Here is a 21,032-nt window from a genome sequence, read left to right on the forward strand (position 1 = left end):
TTCTCAAACTATTATTGCTAAAACAATTTCAATAAGCTCATTAGAGAGGTTGTGTACAGAATCTGTAAAATCCCAGTTTTGTAAGATACATATATCGTGGAAACCGAAGCTTAAAGCTTAAAGTTTAGCTTTAAATTCTGCCCTATTTTTAAATTTTCAAAAATAAAATACGATTGCCATTTTTATGAGGAAAGCCTAAAGACAAGATTGTAATTAGATAGCCTAGGCCAGTGATAGGCAAACGTTTTTTTAGGTGTGGGCCAAAAACTAGATAAGATTCTAATAGGGCGGCCTTTTAAGGCCTACGCCACTGCGACCCCTTTGGATCTATTGTGGCTCCTCCCACTACTCTAGAGCTCGCCTTCCAGACCCGTCCGTTTAATCAGACTCTTAATTCTGGAGAGTGACTACTGGTGTATAGCTCTTAGCCCTTGGTTTTCACCTCCCCAAGTAGTAACATCCTTAGCCCAGACAAGCTCCTCACACTGATTACAACACGTGTAGTGCCCGTTTCCTCCTCCTCCTGCTCCTGACAGTACCGCTGGCCCTTAGATTTTCCAGTTCCTGGGAGCTTCTTACTTCCCTCTCCCTCTGTGTCTACTGATTAGATAAGATAAGATTGTAATAGGGCGTCCCTTAAGGCCTAAGCCACTGCGGCCCCTTTGGATCTATTGTGGCTTTCTTCCGACCCGTCCGTTTAATCAGACTCCTAATTCTGGAGAGCGACTCTTGGGTAAAGCTCTCAGTACGAGAAGTAACATCCTTAGCCCAGACAAGCCCCCTCACACTGACACAGCACGTGCAGTGCCGTTTCCTGCTCCTCCTGACAGAACCTACAAAAGGCTATCATCTGCCAGGCCCATGCGATGCATGTAGGCTTCCTGAGCCTACATTGGCCGGCTAAAAGGAAACAATTTTGACCGGCCCTAACAATTCTTTTATTTAAACAAAAGACAATAAATAAGACATTTTTATAATATTAAAATTAAACTAACGCGATGTATGAAGCTGCGAGTATTTTTGATAATAGTTCCATCATAATTTGGTCCAAATTGGGGACGTAGCTATTCTCAATATTCCCAATATTACCCCAATTTTTCAGCTCGTATTCAATTTTTTCAATTTTTTATATTGAAAGTATAATTGTTATTTTGTAATTATTATTATAAAATATGCGACGGGTCGGATTGAGCCTACCACAGGGCCGAAGTTGGCCCATCACTGGCCTAGATAGTCCAGCTACAGTCTGTCAGGCGAAGCTAGATGAAGGATGCTCATCATCCCGGTTAGCCAGGCGGCTTTACAAGCTTGTAGTGGTACTAATCTTCAATTTTTTTTACAATGTACAGCTACTTTTACCCCCAAACAGTCGTCTAATTTGTGAAAAGACTGGCTGATCCTGCTGTTTAGGACCCTGATGCGCAAACAGCCAAAATTGATGGTAAAGTGACCTCCCTATGATCCACCTTTAGAAATTTCCTCCTGCAATTTAAGAGAGTAAATGTTAAAAAAACAATAAAAAGAACCAAAACGTAAAATTTGGATCCTCCCATTGAGTGTGCTCGGGGGGAAAAATAACTGAATATCCCAGTGACCCTTGTTACGAGTAACATAAACTCAGGGATTAACCCACGGCCAGCAGGTGTACGTATGTTCATTTGTATGAACAAAAGTGGTTGGCCAGCCTGTCGGATGAAGCCTCTTTGGAGGTATTCAGTACCCTCTCTCAGGATGAGAGCTCCAATTAGCTTATCCCCTAACTATGCTTATCCTCTAACTATGTTCACTGGTTTGGTGGTAGCGTTGAAATGTATTAATTGGCACAACAATCTCTGGTTTTGGCTGTCTCATTCCTTCTCATCCCGGCTTGCTTATACTGTACACCCACCTATACAAAGAGGATAGAATTATTAATATTATGTACTTTTTTTTTTATCTTCCCCTGTTACACCGAGTTTAGAGCATTCTAAAATCTAAATTACTATACATATGATTTGTAGCAGTAAATCTTTAATTATTTTAAATAGTTATGCAATTAAATGAACTGCATTTTTCCTAACGTCATAGTTGCAGTGATTGCAATCCTACATATAAAATTTTATATTTTTCCCTTAAGTGTTGCAAACGAGTAAATTCGCTAAATTCAGATTTCACAGTTTTTGTCGCCCGAAAAATAGTTTTTAGTAACACCTTGCTTTCCCCCCTCCATCCCTCTCTTTAATTGTATTAAATTCAATATTTTTCCATCAAAAATCACTGGCTATTGCAGCAATAGGTGCATAATTGCAATTAATATATCAGTACCACGCAGGTACACAACACTATTCACATTTTTAATTTTTTACAGGAGAGCAAATTAAAGAGTTTTTTCGCGGTATTTTCTTACTTATAAGCCAATGGGAGTTATTTTGCTTAAATCTTTAGTCGATAATAAGTAATCGATGCACCATAATGGTGATGGTTAGTAATAAAAACAATAATTTTGTATTAGAAACATTAAAAAAATAAATTTTGAAAAAATGAACTTAGTGTTGGTGTACCTCCGGGGTACTGATATGTAAGTTTCATTCTCCAACTCCTTGTAAATAATGGGTCGTCATAGTAATCGATATTAACCCCTCTGGGGTCGATATTCTTGGATCGATCCAGCTTAGAGTTAATTAAAAATTAACAAACATTTAATGGTTCTATTGTATGCGGTCAGGTCCCTTCAAAAACAGAATTAATTAATTTCAAGTTTCGTAAAAAGATATAAAAATAAATAAAAAAAAAGTATTTGGATGTAGAAAATGTAAATTTCTGAGCCTAAAGATTTCTATCCAACTTAATGTGATCATATTCCTGACAATTCCTTTCTACCACACGCACACTTTCCTGGACAGCACAGCTGGAAAATGGGAAATGATGAGAAATCGTTGAAATAATTTCTAAAATAATCACTAAAAGTTTCAGGATTTTTTTTTTTTTTTTTTTTTTTTGTGGGGAGAGGGACTACTAATTCATGGATATGGCTAGAAAACACGAATATAACAAGGAAGAGCTTAGCAAAGTTTGCTGGATCCAGCGTACAAGGAGATCTCAAGCGCAAATCAAGGTGCAGGCCCCTTGGTAAATGTCCAAAGAGAACAGTGTTATCTAAAACTTTCGAGATCACTGTCCCCGGAGGGCCCCCGACACTGCAACCGAGCGCCCATGATCTCAGATGTAGTATACGCGTCTTAAATTTTGAAACAATTACAAATATTAGCCTACAACACTCGATGTAACCACAGGCTAACTTTCTGACCACCTTTACAGACGCGAACATTCTGCGGACTATCTTACAGAAATCATATTAGATCTTTGTGGTATAATTAACCATTGAGGCCAGCTTTACGATTGATACTGGTTAATGTGAGCAACCATTTGGATTTAGCGAACCCACAGGAGACCAAACTGTAGCTTATCTTCGAGACACAATATTTCTTTTAGATCATAATGGATTTTACTTTACAGCATTCCCTTTACTAATACAATCTAAGGCGTTCTTTCTTGATTGCAGGTTTATCGAATGAAAAGGGAAAGTAAAGAAAAGAGTTGCCCTAGGAGTAGCTGGTATTGTTGGTATAAAAGAAAAGCGCCAAGCTAATCAAGCAGTTCCATGCTTGCTTGAGAGCAACAGGAAAGTTGGAAAAACATTTTCACAGAAATGTCAAAATAAAATGAAAATAGGTAACGTTGTATAGTAATATTATACAATATTGTAACATAGTTAATAAAGGAGAAAGTGGGTGCCTCCTTTTCAGCCAGAGCTGTTTTTTTTCATCCCTTTTGATGCACAGGAATATTAATAGATAGGACAGAGTAGCCTGTGTTGCGCGCCCATCTAATAGCAGAATGGTGGGGGGTTGGAGGAAGAGGATATGTTTGTACAAACACCGGAACACCAAAAGTACTCCCTTGGTAAATTGTGACATTGCAATAAAGGGACTTGTTTCTAGGTAACGACCTGTACCAATACGCACACAAAAAAACAAGCTTACCAACTGTTCTCTGTGAAAAACAAAAAAAAAAGAAAAAAGATATCCCATTCCACTTCGATATGCAGCAGTAATACGGACAGAGCCAAGCTACAAGCTAGAGAGTGACACGCAAAATGAGAGAAAACATCAGGAAAGACTGGGGAACCTTAAGGGGTGAGGGGGCGGAGAGAGTAAGGGGGCAGAGAAGTAGAAAACAAGGAAAATATATATATATGAGTAAGGGAGAAATGAACATAACAGCTCGCCCGACAAAGCCCAACTGGGATGAAAAAAAAATGCTGTTAGGGATTAATTTTCTCTCCTATTTTCTCTTACACTATAACATCCATTCTCTCACACACTTTCTCCCACTTTTTTTTTACTCCATAAAGCAAAAATAAAAAACGTTTTCCCGACCCAGCAGCACACTAATAACGCAAAGGGTTTTACTAAAATGGGATATTGGAAATTGCTTTTTCCCGTAATTTATGATTTTCTTTACTTTTTTGGGGGGTGAACAATTATATATATATACATATTATTCCATGATTTTTTTTTTAATTCAACTTTAAAGGACATTAATTGAACCTCACGTACAAATTGGATTACTAAATTTTGATTGGGTGTTCAAAGTATGCCAATTAAAAAAGGTATATATCATAAAAGAAATTAAAGTAACTAGTTAACTACCCTAATTTAGAATTGCCATATTTTTCTAAACTAGTTATTAATTTTTTCCATCTTTAGGGATTGAAATAACTCACCGAACAAATTAACAAAAAAATAATTTTACTTTACGAGACAGCGGAGCTCCTGTCCACCTGTCCTCTTCAACAGCAATCCTCTTTCTTGTACACAGATCTGGTGCTCTAGCCTTGGGCTCTACATAGGCAAACTACTCACGTGGAACCCACCACATACTAGGACTTAAAAGACAAGCAATAACGAAACGTGCGGAACTACTTTACAGACTTCTTGGATAACGCTCCAAATTACCCATTGAACTCAAACGCTTAATTTACAGTACTATTCTCAAACCTATGTGGACGTACAGGACTAGATCTGTAGGGTTCAAGACATTTCAATCAAAACTACTGCCGACAGATAGCTGGCGCTCCTTTCTTCGGTGACTAACCTAGCAACATTCCCTTCATAGACCAACTTGCCAAGATCAAATATCAAAAATTCCATACAGCTCTCTCCACTTGCTCCAATCCTCTTGTACTGTCTCTCGCCTCCTCTGACAATCCTCCACGCAGACTGAATCGTCAGTGGCCCCGCGACTTCCTTGAGATCTGAAGACCTAAACATCATTAATATCTCGTAGAGAGTGCTACCACTGGGTAGTTTCTCTCCTCCTGCTCTTCACGTACCAATTAATTAATCTTATACATCCTGATTTACTTATTGTGTATATATGTACATAAAGATTGTAGATAACTTAATGCTTTATTAAAAAAATAATAATAATTTCACTTTGAGACATAATGTAATAATTTTAACATTTTAGAAACAAATATCACGGGTTATACTAACCAACCATACCTGAGTGTGTTGCACTTAAATTGAATATAAATAGTAATAACAGGCAAAGTTGGATTTGGGAGCTATAGCCATTTTTCTAGGAATTTTGGAGTTTCTGTGGGTAACCTAGAGGTTACCCCAGAGGGGCAACGGTTTGGGTTCTGCTTACTCATTTTTTTTTTTTTTTGCGCTCACCTTTGCCCTTATGGACTAACTGCATAGGATGGCAAAAATTATTCTTTTTATATAAAAAGACCTTTGTACAAAATTACGAACAATATTACCCTGAACTCGATATTCTAGGCGATAACTTCAACTTGCCTAAGTTAAACTTTGAAATCTATGCCATTTTTGAATAATCACATTGGTCCTTCGTAGAGGACTAATCGAATAATAGTTACAGCAGGTCGTTATTAATAAATTCAGAAGGCGCTGGTAACTAAATTACTAGAAAAGAAAAGTAATGGTCCTACCATCAAAATAAGTATCGCAGACAGAGGCGATTAGCAAACATACTTTACTATAAATTTCTCATATTAACCATTCAATAAAATCCAAGGGCTATACTAGTACCGTAATACATCTTAGCTTTGCGGGTCTAGCCTATAACCGCTCGGCTATCGTGGCGCCCTCATATTAATCATTGAATAAAATCCAAGACCTAGACCGGAGAATCGAAACCACTAACCAACAATACATCTTAGCTTTGCTGGTCTTGCCTATAACTTCACTGCTACCGTGGCGCCTGTAACTAAATTACAATACCTCGCACATCCTCTTTTTTGTTTACGATGTTCTATTAAAACATTAAAGATTATGTAGTAAACAGTAATCACCACTAATGGAAGATAATGGTACATAACTGTACGTGAGTAACATTCTTAAACGAGTTTACTACATAGTAAATTGAAAAATAAGGGGTACACGAGTAGCTCTATTAGATGGAATGCATTAATTAGTTGTACACTGCATAACAACCCTCCTGCTGTTCCATTTACGGTGCTTACGCTGTTACTGGGTCTAAACTTAAAGCAAACAGGCTACTGGTTTTTCTGCCATAAACAGTAAAGGGCGACATTAAGTTATAAATTTGTACGCAACAAAATGGATGACAGTGTTGCAGTCGACTTGAGGAGGGAAAAAAACAAAATATATATCCCACACCAGGAAACAGTAGAACCAACCTAACTCATGTTCATGAAGATATTGTCAAGTTTTATAAGCAAATGTTTGGTTTAGGTTCCATTTTTAGTTAGTTCACCCCACCACAAACCCAGTCGCTTTTGGCCACCGAAAATGTTCCAACACTTCTTGTCTATCTTACATCTTTTATCACACTGCCTTCTTAATAATAACATAATGTCTTACTTCCTCTGTAATAAAGTTTCCTGTTATAGAACCTTATAAAGTTCAACTTAACTTCCTATTTTTATCTCACTATCTCACTTTCTCTTTTGTGCCTAATCATTTTCTCTTTAGACCACACGTTTTAAACAGCTGTTATTTGGACTTTTATAGGTGATCAAATAAAAATTATAATTATTTTTCTCCACCATCACTTTGTATCATCTTATTGGCCACAACTTAATTAAATTACAAATTTTTCTTCTTCATTTTATGAAGCAGAGATTTTAATTTTAGCTAAATTTTCCAAATTTGATTTGCCTTAAAAAGAAAAAAATTGAGGTTTAGTCAAAAGAGAGGTTTTCTTCTTTTTCTTTTAATTTATACCATTTACGAGTATAAAGCCTAATTTTTGACAAATAATTTATCCTTACTCATTTACTAATTTACTTAAGTATTTATATTCAGGCGGGCTTTACGTCCAACTACCAATTAGGTGTCGTGGACAAAGGCGACTAGCAAGCAAACATACTTTACTGTAAATTTCTTTTATTAACCATTAAATAAGATCCAAGGCCTAAGACCAGGAATCGAACCCAGTACCACAATGCATATTAGCTTTGCAGGTCTCGCCTCTAACCGCTTGGCTACCATGGCGCCTAAGTATTTATATAAAAATTCTTTAAGAATAATAGTAAGAGAAATAAGAGATAGAATACGAAATTCTACTATAAGGTCTAATCTCGACGTCAGGCCGGTGGAAGAGCTGCTGAGAGAGCACAGGCTAAGATGGTTTGGACACATGATGAAGATGTATGAGCAAGACTTTGTTATGAGGCTAAGATGCCAGGGTCAAAGAGGTGCAGGGGCAGACCGCGCACAGCATGGGAAGGTATAGTGAGGGAGGACTTCGAAAGGAGAAAACTTGGATTGGAGAAGAAGGAGAAATTTGACTGAGGATAGGGATAGCTGGAAGGTTTTAGTGAAGGCACCTCGACACTGAAAGGTAAACGAGGATTGACTAAGAAGAAGAAGAAGAAGAAGTAAGAGAAATGGTAGGGATTATCTCAATGGCTAGCTAATTAGGAGTTTTCCAACGCGGAGATCCCGAGTTCTAATCCAGCTGCTGGAAGCTACTGGATAGTGCTGTCTACAATGGGAGAATACTGTCCGGAGGCCGGAAGTGCGCTAAAAAAAAAATCTTCGGGCGCTAATGACCTCAAATATTGGCGCCCCTTAAATAAAACACTAATAATAATAAGTAAATGAGCGTATGTTCTCAGATCTTTTATTAAATAATGATAATAATAAATAGAAAAAATAGTTTAGCCGTAGAAAGTTTATATTTAGGTGAATATTGACCTTAGTTTTATTTGAGTGTGAGTGTGTATTTCGTCTTTTTCCAGGTCAAAAAACATCTCTGTACCTATTGATTCCATTCAACTTTATTACCAGTCCAACCCCCCCGTATATCTCGCCCACCACCTATGCAATCTACAACAAACTGCTATAGGTTTGCTTGCTGTATAGCAAACGGTAGAATAGCAATAGAAGTCTGCCAACTCTGTGGACTTTCTAAAAGAGTAAAAAGTCTCGCTGATAAAATTGTAAACATAGAAGGTTCTATGTTCTATGTTGCGGTTCGAGAGCACTATTTGTCCAATCTCCCTTCTAGAAAGCTTTTACAGAATTTAAGAACCAATCAGTCGCGATGTCTGCAGTAAACTATTGGTAGTTTCGAATCGCTCACTACATTATTTGTAGGATGGGCAGGAAGTAAAAAAAAATGGACCATCAAACCTGGTGATGCGCGTTCAGATCAGAGGGCGTGCTATTAATTACCTGATCGAAGTAACGTGGCGACGAGCATTATGCTAAATAAAACCTTATTTAAAAAAATAAAAATAGATAAATGGGCACTAACAGCATTGCGATCGTTATTTCTCGATATAATGTTCTTTTTAGCGACGTCGAAATCTTCTGCTTCTAGTTCATTAGAAAAAAAGAAGTAAAACAATGCTTTTATTAGTTTTTTTTAAATAACTTGTTTTCATTTGAGAAAATACCTGATTTTCCGTTACACTTTGTGGAAAATATAACAAGCCCAAACGTCACCATGTACGATCAAAGGAAATTTGCACTTCCGCACCTATACAGTGTTTCATCTTAGGATTTCAAAAAAAAAAAAAAAACTAAACTGAGGCTGTGTCATGGACACGGCCGTGTGTTGTACGTGAATGCGTTTATGTAACGGGTTATATTTTTATTTATGTATTTAGGATGAAACAATGTGTCTTCATAATCGACGATCAAACACAATCTATGCGTATACAGTTCGTTGTCGATGTAGAAGCGATTTCCATCATCCACTTGCATAATTTCAACCGCCCCAGCTGCAGATGTACTGACACCGCTCGGTTGATCCGCTCGGCCGCGGATTCATTATTTTACGTTCCCGGCAACAGCTTGACTCGGTCATATGGTGTTTTATTATTACCATTCGATTGTTCTTGATAAGTCCTTTCCAACCGTGTATGATCTCTGTATTTGGTTTCGGCTTTTTGTCGCATTATTATATTCACTGTCACTATTTTACACCAATGTTTTATATACTATCGATAGATTGTGACGACAGCTGACGATTAAAACTTGAACGCACATCGTAGCTTCTCCGAGTCAAAAGTTATACTAATTGCAAATCTCGATAAGCACCAAAATGATCTCAAAATGGCGGCGCTTCCCCCTCGACCGCGCGCGATGCGTCACAGTCCTCGCTTATCGTAATGAATTCTTTGATCCTTTAGCTATCCAGTGGTCTAATTTAATTTTGGATGCTAGACGATAGATTCGAAACTGTAATGCCAAACTGTATCCCCCGATTTTGTTATCATTAGGTTTTTTGCATTGCCTCCATATGATAGCAAATTTAAAGATGTATTCACGTCAAAAATACCAGGGCGCTCATTGGGTATATCTAGATCATTTTAACTAAACAAAACTGATTATTTTTTGTTCATCATGCGCGCACCTAAAATCCTTGAGTTAAATCAACAATTGCAGAGAATTTCTGAGAATTTAATATAGAATTCATCAGAGTCTTATTTAGCTTCCGGTTTGGCCCTATAACACTGAGCTTACCTTAATATATCGGATATATCCGATCCGAAAGAACTGCGGATGGAAATAATTAGATTAATTTAAATTTTTTCAATTAATTTGTTGAATTAAATATTATATACATATATATGTAGTGTATAAATTAATGTGTTTGTATGTATGTCGCTAATTCTATCCACATTTGCACCAAACAGTAAAACGGATACACCAGGGAAATTAGTATCACATCCATTTAAATTAATATGTCCATTAAAAATTTTGTACACCACAGAAATTTTGTGAATATTTCGCAAATAAACAATTAGAAATTCAACCAATAATCTATCGTAGCAATGTATTGTTTTAAATAAATTAAAGTTTAATTAATTTAATTTAATTTAATTTAATTGATTGATTGATTTAATTTAATTGATTTGATTAATGGCTAGAAAAGTTACTGCTATCGTGTAACATTTTCTATTTCAAGCTTTCCTGGGGTAATTTCCCTTTTCGAAGTAGAAAAAAGGCTTAGTAGATTGTGTCATCAAAAACACAGTGGGTCACATAGTTGTGGACCACCAGATGAATCTACCTCTGATGCTTAAGAAGGTGGTCAGGGATACAACACACATGACTTCCACCCGGATAAAATCATCCAACACAGCGGGCTAATCAACTAAATAGCTACATCATCTCCTTTATGAACAACATGATAATCGCTCTAAAGTATCAATCGCGCCTGCATCGCTCGGCCTAACGATGTGGAAAATCACTGAACGTTCTAACTAGAACGGAATTCTGTCTTTTCCCTCTCTAAAGGTTCACCTGGCTCAATCAACATCACACAGGTTGTTCCTGTTATGTTGTCATCTAATCTTTATTTTATCCTCAAACAAACCCCCTTTGCCTGCACAGAGATCCAATGGAATGTAGGTACTAATTCCATTCTGCCTGTTCAGCCCCAAAACTCAGACTTCCTAGGTAATCCTAGCAACAATGTTTTACGGCAGTTATTGCTTCCTTTCACTTCTTCTTTGTTACTGGCTCATACAAAGACCGGTAGCCAAAACTACAAAACTTGAGGAAATTATATTCTAGTAAAAACAGTAGTTATCAACTTATATTAAAAAGAAAATTAAAGAAATGGTCCTTAACTGTCCAAATTTTCTTTTTTCTTCTTGCCAGTAATTTCCATCATTTCCATTGTTTCCTTATTTTATTTGGTTAAATGAAAACTCTTCCCTTTATCTATTTGTTTTTCCAGCAAATATAAATCGTTCTTCCGTCAGTTTGTCTCTTAATTTCCGTTTCCTTTTAACTAACGAGATCCAATGGAATGTAGGTACTAATTCCATTCTGCCTGTTCAGCCCAAAAACTCAGACTTGTAATCCTAGCAACAATGTTTTACGGCAGTTATTGCTTCCTTTCACTTCTTCTTTGTTACTGGCTCATACAAAGACCGGTAGCCAAAACTACAAAACTTGAGGAAATTATATTCTAGTAAAAACAGTAGTTATCAACTTATATTAAAAAGAAAATTAAAGAAATGGTCCTTAACTGTCCAAATTTTCTTTTTTTTTCTTTCCAGTAATTTCCATCATTTCCATTGTTTCTTTATTTTATTTGGTTAAATGAAAACTCTTCCCTTTATCTATTTGTTTTTCCAGCAAATATAAATCGTTCTTCCGTCAGTTTGTCTCTTAATTTCCGTTTCCCAGTCAAGTTCTATTCTTGTTCTTCTTTTTTTTCCTGCTTTCCATTTTCTTGTTTCTACATTGTGTGTCAGGGTTCTTGCGTCCCTTTGTTTCTATTATTCCACTCCTATTGTTTTATGACCTTCAACCTTCAACGTCATTTTATAAATGCTTTTTGTGTTTTTGCTTTTTATCTGTGGCTTTATATCCAGTTTTGGAAGTGGTAATACTAACGAAAAAAAGAAAAAAGAAAAATTGAATAACAAACTGTTTCCGCTAATAAAATAGAAAATTACTTTTTCTTAGGCGCCACGGTAGCCGAGCGGGTTAAGAGGCGAGACCTGCAAAGCTAATATGCATTGTGGTACTGGGTTCGATTCCCGGTCTTGGCCTTGGATTTTATTTAATGGTTAAATGAGAAATAGTAAAGTATGTTTGCTAGTCGCCTCCGTCCATGACACCTAATTTGGTAGTTGGACGTTAAGCCCCACCTGAAAAAATAGGCGATTACTTTACTTTTACTACTTTTTCTTAAGTATTTAATTTTTTTGGAATCCAATAGTAGATTAGATTCTACGAGGTTTTGCCGGAAAGACTAAGTCTCCGGGAAGATCTATTGTGGCTCCCATAATTTAGAGCATCCCTTCCAGTCCAGGACTTAGGTCTGGTCAGTGGCTCTCCGAGCAAAGAATTGGAATTCTCTTCCCCGAAGAGCCGAACCCTGACTGTCAAAAGCCTATCGCATAGACATAATACATACAATGAAATATTAACTACGATTTTACGAACCAATTTCTTATACGATTCCTTTCTAGTTTTGATTAGTATGTCGATTATTAAATACTATCACGACCTCAATCGATAATTGCGACAAATAAAACAAATTACTGTTCCAAAAAAAAAAAATCCTTATCTTATTTTCTTTTAATAATGTTCTTCTAATGTTCATGAATTGATTCATATCTTAAGTTCTTAGTATCTCAAAATCCCTTAGTCACTTAAAATCAACTTCAGTAGAGTTTTCTTGCTTTAAAATGACCTTTTTTTAAAAAAAATGAGTCATCCAGTTACATAAAGTATATTAAATATCCAGTTACATTTGTGTACATTAAGTTCACAAAAACTCTGTCAGACTTCTGTTTAATATTTTTGTTTAAAATTTATTTTTTTACTAAATCTAGGGATTGTGGAAATACATGAAAAATAAATGACATAATTAATATTCAGTCGGTGATTTGTGACTACTTCTTTTTTAAAAATATTCTACATATTCTACCACCGTAATACGTGTATTATATGAATATTAAATGATAATTTAATTGATCTGTAATTTTAAAAAATGAGGCAATTAAAATGCTTTTTATAATGATATTTTTTTTTAATTACAGAAATATGACCGTAGACTAAATATTTTCAAGCTGGAAAAACACTTTTAAAACAGAGGGTTTTTTTTTTTTAAAAGTAATGGAAAAATTAGTCTCAATATTTTTGATGGAGGAAAAGTCGCAAAACCTTAAACTGAAAATGGACAAAGGATCAAATAATAAACTTGAAAGTTTTTCCATAAATTGACAGCTGGCATCAAAGAGCAGGTATGAAACATGTAAATAATCGATGCAATGTATATCGAGTTATATTCAGTGAATTATCGTTATTGATATATCAAGTTGACTTTAAAGTCTTTTACCTGTACTAGTAGAAGAACAAAGTAGTATTGTTTAAATAAAAATTTATGACGAACAAAAAGGGAAACGGATAGAACAGAAAGTTTTGGAAACCGCTGACCTATTTACAAGTTAATGGTAATTAAAGCACACCGCTGGAACTTGCGAGTTTTTAAGCCCCCCCAAAAAAACTGTAGCTGTGTCATGGACACGGCCGTGTGTTGTACATGAATACGTTTACGTAACGAGTTATATTTTTTATCCTAAAATATTTTTATTTATGTATTTAGGATGAAATCAAGGAAACAAATCGACTATCGAACACAATCTATGCCTATACAGTCCGTTGTCGATGTAGAAGCGATTTCCATCATCCACTTGCAGATGTACTGACAACGTCGTTGATCCGCTCGGCCGCATTCATTCTTTTACGTTCCCGGCAACAGCTTGACTCGGTCATATGGTATTTTATTATTACCATTCGATTGTTCTTGAGAAACCCTTTCCAGCCGTATACGATCTCTGTATTGGTTTTGGCTTTTCGACGCTTATAGGCCGACATTATATATTTTTGATAATATTTTTTTATTCTAACACCTTATTATATTCACTGTCACTATTTTACACTAATATTTTATATACAATCCATAGAATGTGACGACAGCTGACGATTAAAACTTGAACGAACATCGTAGCTTCTCCATGACAATAGTTATACTAATTGCAAATTTCGATAAGCAGCAAAATGATCTCAAAATGGTGGCGCTTCCTCCTCCACCGCGCGCGATGCGTCACAGTCCTCGCTTATCATAATGAATTCTTTGATCCTTTAGCTATCCAGTGGTCTAATTTAATTTTGGATGTAGCCGATAGATTCGAAACTATAATGCCAAACTGTATCCCCCGATTTTGTTATCATTAGGTTTTTTGGATTGCCTCCAGATGATAGTAAATTTAAAGACGTATTCACGTCAAAAAAAATCCATTATTCACAACAAGAGAGGAATTGATGTGATAGTCGTTTTGGGAGTCGTTTTGACACGCCACATGTTTTTACATAAATTTTGGAGATTTTTGTTAAATTCTGGGTTTTTTATTGATAAAATTATATTAACAAAAACTAAACCCTTTTCCACTTTTAAGTTGAACTTCAATAGGGCGTATTTCCCTTAGCAGCGTTGTAAGGCTTTTTGCCTGAGAGTTTATGGTAACAAATTTTCGCCAAAGGAAATAGGATAGGGAATGAGAGATTTACAACAAGGGAGGCTGCTTTGTGTTGCTGTGAGTGTGGGTATGTAAGGGCCGGCCTGCTGGTAGAGTAATAAAACATGAGCAACGACTTCCTTTTGGATTTACATGTCCAACAGCACCCAGTTGGTAACAACACGCAGACTGCTCGCCTGGGCATTTTAACTACGTACAACTACTAAGCTGCTGTTGCTGTTGGTCCTCTACAATACTTAACGTTTCTACAACTACTTTAATAAAACAAACGAACGCACAAACCAAAGCTCATAAATTCTTCTACAGCCTTATTTACGCATTATTAAGATTTCCTTCTTCTAAAAAGTCGGTCATATTTCTCTGAAATAGAAAAATACTCAGTTTGTATTTTTCTCTAGCTGCTGGTAGTCATTTCGATATTTCAGTTTGCATCAGAAATGGACGTTTTAAAATACTTTGGTTCTGAAAAAGTGATATTTTTTCTTTGAGGAGGAGGGAAAGACCAAGGAGGACTTTCTTTAGAGGGCGGGCGGCACATAGGACAAGGCGGTTAAGAGCTTAAGAAAATCGGTATAAGGACAGAGAGAGGTTCTTTCGGCCATCCTGACTTAGTTAGTCCTCTGCAGAGGAGTTGATTGAAATGGTTTGACACTATGGCAAACCCATAGTTAGGAGAAGAAGTGGAAGACCGTGAATGGATAGAAAACATGATCTACCGAATCTCTTTAAGAAAATATAAGGATTGATCCGTCAAAAACTGCACGAAAAAGCGTAACGCTGTAGAAACACCCAACTTTGGCAATTTTTTCTTTTTTTCCTATAAAAGATAAAATTCCCAAATTTTCTTTAAAATATATGGTAAGATTAAGATTAAGATTGCTTTAGACTAGCGGTTCCACCAGAAAGAGGAAGGAACGCAGGCAATCCTAATGCCCCCGCCCACCACCTCATCTCATGAGAGATACCGGGGTTTTAGAACAACAGATCCGGCTAAAGGTTGCCACTTGCTAATATAATAAACTAATGAAGTAGTAACAGGACTCTAGGGAGCATGGCGACTCAATCGTCCAGTGCACTGAATAAACCTAGATAGTTCTGGTAAAGATTACCAGATGCTACAATCTCCGGGTAGGGAGACATTTGACCTCCCCGAAGTCGAGAAATCTAGTTTTGGAATAAACGGGAAACACCTCTACAAAGACCCGCACAGTATCATTGGACTCACCACATCCGGCGCAAATTGGCGAGACTGGGTAAGGCCGCATTTGAAAAGATGGTACGCAAAATTCGCATGTCCACTTAACCACCTGAACCAAATGGCGGATCCGGGACCTGCTAAAACCAACTATAGCCGTTTTTGACAGGCCAAGGATTTCCTTAGAAAATTTAGGGTAAATCCTCATATATAACATCTCTTTAAGAAAATGCATGTAAGATAATAGGGAAAAAACGAGGACCTATCCTGGAAATTCTCCTTTCCAGATAACCAATTTCCTTTAATATATACAATAGTAATTTAGCAATACTTTTAACTTCAAAGAAGCACATATTACTCTGAAAACGTCACTTTGGTGGTAAATCAATTGTCAAAGATTCCACCAAGTTACAAGTCTAATTATATTAAAAGTAAAGTAATCGCCTACTTTTTTCAGGCGGGGCTTAACATCCAACTACCACTTACTAGGTGTCGTGGACGGAGGCGACTAGCAAACGTACTTTTACTATTTCTCATTTAACCATTAAATAAAATCCAAGGCCTCTAGACCGGGAATCGAACCCAGTACCACAATGCATACTAGCTTTGCAGGTCTCGCCTCTAACCGCTTGGCTACCCTGGCGCCTTAATTATATTAATTATTAACAACGCTATACTTAGTGATACCAACTTTTTGTGCTCAAATTTTCTTGGAAAATAGTTAAAATATAAACCTGCAGTTTTCAAGAAGGCTGTGGCTATTTAAAATTTATGTTAAATTTAGATGGTGGAAATGTAGAATAATTTGAAATGATTTTCTGGGGAAAAGATTACTACTCCCATTCTAAGAAATATATTTTGAATACTTTATTTTTAAATCATCTTTTTCTTTCTTTCGTGAAGCAAAAAAACTTTGTGAGATATTTTTATCTTTATTAATTTGGGAAAAATATGATGTTAAAATGTAAAAAAAAAAATGGGGATAAAATAAATATAGGATTAAAGAGGATGATTTAATCATCCTTCACGCTCTGAATACAGTTAGGAAATATTAAAAATCCGAGGATGAACTGTTCACACAACTTCCTCTTTCTGCAATTCAAAAATTTACAAAATAATACAAAAAAAAAAGTAAAATATTAAGTCTTGTAAATAGCTACAAATCACTGCACTGGATTTATGAGATATACGAGTATTTGGACCAAAAAAGGGCCTGTGTATTTTTATTGTTTTGTTCTTCTCTTTGAACTTAAATTACCAAACAAACTAAACACTCAAAATCCCCCCCCCCAAAATCAGTTCAAATAATAGAAGGAATTTTTGAGAAAGTAGTGTTTCAAAATTTTTCGAGAATAACATTGCATTCGTTTTTCTAGAATTTAAAAACAAAAAACCTTCTATTATTTTTTAATCCTGATAAGATTTTGAATTTTACTTATTATACAGATGGCGCTGTTAAATTGTACTCAATAGGTACTTTAAAAATATTTAACAACTCAATTGACTGTGTATCCACTCTCTTTAAAAATAAAAAATTAAATAAATAAATAATTTTTGTTTATTCTTTTTGGTGACTGATTCATAGTTTCAGTAGGATGAAAAAAATCACAAACAGACCGATCACATTCAGTCTATGAACAGACAAGACAGAAGACACACCAACCCTGTAATGTAAAAATATTACTTTGTAAATTAGCCCTGAAGATGACACTAGTCCCGAGGTCGTAAGCTCGGCAGAATAAATGTATCATCCTATTATGTTAAATAAATAATGCTTAGATACCAAGAAAAAAATAAAAAAGTTAAAAATAAAAAATAATAGCCTTTTTAAAAGTACTTACTCAAGTACGAACAAAATTATTAAATAAATAATTTAAACCAATTTTACCAATATAAAAAACAATTATCTCTTTATAAAGTTCTACACTTCCGCTTGCAGATTTTAGTCTAAAAAAATAGTGGCCCCCATAATACGCTTTCCCCTCCCCCCGTATTCACAGGTTTTAATAGTAAACATACAATTTTTTTTTGGGGGGGGGGCGGTACTTAAATCAACTTTAGACAAATTTGAGACAAATTGTAAGACTTGATTTTACTACAAGAAATTTAAAAAAAAAATAAATAAATAAATTTATGTGAACAAATTTTGAAACCAAACCTTTAAAAAAGTACGATCTATAGGAGCTACAAAAAAATAGTTGCTAGATTAGGATGGCAGTTTCGAAAATGTAATTAGATTTTCATACATCCTTTAATCGAAATAGACAATTAAAATTGATAAAATTTTGCAATGATTCTAAATTTAATAAAGATTCTAATAAGTAAAAAAGGAAAATTTAATGAAAAGAAAAGAAATTACTGGATAAAAATACGAAATAAAAACTTTAATTTTTAATAGAGCTCATTTTGAATAAAGTGCAACAATAAGAGCTCTATTAAACTTTAAACATTCACAGTAATAAAGTATTTAAACAATAATCACTCTGACACAAAAATAAAGAAGAACTAAATAGAGCATAACTATATTTTATTATTTCAAATTTCTTTCGCTTTATGATAGTTCGTACAGACCTTCATGTAGAGCAGTCTCTAAAGAAAGAGAAAGAGACAGAGAAAACCTGTAGCAGACTCTTTTTTTTATTTTATTTGGAGGAGGGTGGACTTTTCGAAATTTGGGCAGTTTGCGGGATGTTGTTTACTAGAAATACCACGGAATACTGAGTTGAAAATTTTCCGCCCCATGCAGACTCCGGCTGGCTCTTTCTGGCCAGCCCTGAAATGGCGCATGCTCAATTCGTAACTCTCTATACAACTGGCCTTCTCTCTCTCTCTATAGTTCTTCTTCCCGGCTTAACCCTGCTGCCTCATCCCTTGAAAATCAACCCTCCTTACACCCTTCCACCGATCCTGTTTCCCCCCCCGCTCCCTACACTTTATCGTTCTATCACTTTTGCTCGACCATCATTGCTACAGCATTCTGGAAACAAATTAGTAAACCCATTACGGCATACCGCCTGGATTTGGAAGTTAATATATATTTTTTTTTTGTAAATAGTATAAATACAAACAATTTTTTTTTTTTTATTGTCCATCAAAAAGCAAATAAACCATATTAAAGCCTGTCATTTCATCAATCGACGCCGTTTGTTTATTTTTACATCAATAAATGAAAAGTATTAAATTAGAAGTTCTTTTGAAAATGTGGTCCAAGATCGCAGCGTTTGGTAATATCGTTGATTTTATTCGTCGCATCCCTGACCAATTTCGGACTTGCTTCCATCTTCGGAGGTAGATTAACCTCTTAGAACTTACGTAATTACACTTGTTGACTCGATGAAGGAGGTTGCATGGTAGGTTATTCGAAATGTTGTTAATCAATCCTTAAAACATTTTGTTAACTTTCAGATCTTGCGCTAAAAATCTTTCTTTTATTTTTTCTTCGCACGAATTCAGAGGATATCAGTACAGGCATTCCCGGTGTATAACTCATCTTCTAAAATCTGACAAGATCATAAAGCTCACTCTTAACCAGTTAAGAGTGGAATTTAGTTTTAAAAAAAAAAAACACTCACAGTGTGCGGAATTAAAATCACGACAATGACGCGTATTCACGTCGAACGCAGGGGGCAATTCAACCAAAAGTTGAACAACGTCGTAATAGTCGCTGCAAGCGACTTTTTCTGCAATCTCTCTGGGGGCTTGAGATTACCAGAGCATTCTGTGCTTATTCAAAAATCTTGCACCGCTTCACGTATGCATTGCTCCAGTTAACTAGAGCCGCATGAGCTTTTTTACAAGGAATAGAAAAGAGCATTGAATTCTGTGCAAAATCAAATCATGCTCGTACTGAGGTCTGAAAGGTAAAAACAGCATCATTGCACAAGGGTTGAGAGCTGCATAATTTCCCCAATCTCTAATGCGGAGACCAAACATGTACCAACCACTTATCATTTGGCTAGCTCCCTCCACTCCTCTCCGTATAAAATACTTGGCAGTTCTATTGGTAAGATAAAGGGAAACATCCCGCCAAATAATATTCTTATTGTATTTTATTAAAATCTCGAGTTTTTATAGTTAATGGCAACTTTATATTTTTCACAATGAGTATACACGTCGAACGCACCGTAACAGAGATTTGGTTTGACGTGTACATACGTCGAACACGCTTAACTGGTTAAGAGGAGTCAGAGAAATTACGAACTGCAATAAGAACTTTGTTCTTGTTATTTTTCATAATAATTCTTTTCTGTTCTGTTTTCTACCTTTTGAAGTTTTTATAGCTTAACCAAATTTGGTTTTCAAGTCTTGCAGATTTCCAATCAAGATTTTTCTCAAGATAATATTTATTCTGTTCCCTTTCTTTCCTTCTTTTCCAGTTTATCGGAAGGAAATTAATATTCTCGGGTTTTCCACTCTGAGGAATTTACAACAAGAAGAAAAATACTACTGCAACTTTAATAACATTGTATTGGAACTTGTGTACGCGCCCTAAGGCATTCTTTACTAAAACACTCTAACGGCCAGGGTCAATAACGGCTGGAAGGTTTATTTTTGCCTTTGATCTAGAGAGAGTAAGATATCAAATACTGTTTAGTATTTGATCTAGAAAGCATTGTCTTCTTAGTTTACCGAATAACTTTAATCTATCCAGATGTACTTGGATAACAGTTTTTATGAGAAACTGTTGGGAATGATGTACAAAATTGATTTCGTCACTGATTCTATCCGTCATAGCATGCATATTTATTGTATCCTTGTCAGTTATCGGAATTTCAGCCATCAACAGAGGTAGTTTATTCAGTTTGGTGTAGAGATTTGGACCTGCACTTATGTTTCCGTCTTGCTCTACACTTCTGATCTCCTACACTAAAATTCCTCTGATGATGGATAGAAAACCCTAAACCCGCCAAGGATGCTAGTAAAATCAGCGATATTATTCAGCATTCTGGACTTAACTACATTTTCAATGATTTCCTTTATTTTGCATTTGTCATTAGAACTTAGTTTACTTGTAATATATCTGCAGATACAATTAGCATTGCCATGCCTCTTACATTACATCTGCAGATGCAATTAGCATTGCCATGCCTCTTACATTACATCTGCAGATACAATTAGCATTGCCATGCCTCTTACATTACATCTGCAGATGCAATTAGCATTGCCATGCCTCTTACATTACATCTGCAGATACAATTAGCATTGCCATGCCTCTTCCATTACATCTGCAGATGCAATTAGCATTGCCATGCCTCTTCCATTACATCTGCAGATACAATTAGCATTGCC

The 21,032-nt window shown here is 35.7% G+C and overlaps 1 protein-coding gene across 4 annotated transcripts in view; it reads right to left on the reverse strand.

Moving 5' to 3' along the window:
• The window catches only part of LOC141448011 (C3 and PZP-like alpha-2-macroglobulin domain-containing protein 8), a 413,880-nt gene extending 395,410 nt beyond the window's left edge, over positions 1–18,470 (reverse strand). For all 4 annotated transcript variants that reach the window (XM_074116013.1, XM_074116012.1, XM_074116011.1 and 1 more), the window contains exon 1: positions 18,315–18,470. In XM_074116013.1, coding sequence (XP_073972114.1) covers positions 18,315–18,320 — 6 coding nt within the window. In that variant the 5' untranslated portion in view covers positions 18,321–18,470. The remainder of the gene's footprint in view (positions 1–18,314) is intronic.
• Between the last annotated feature and the right edge of the window lie 2,562 nt (positions 18,471–21,032).

The sequence above is a fragment of the Rhodnius prolixus genome, unplaced genomic scaffold (genome assembly GCF_049639745.1).
Source record: "Rhodnius prolixus isolate KJV_2025 unplaced genomic scaffold, Rpr scaffold_13, whole genome shotgun sequence".
Taxonomy (NCBI): Eukaryota; Metazoa; Arthropoda; class Insecta; order Hemiptera; family Reduviidae; genus Rhodnius; species Rhodnius prolixus.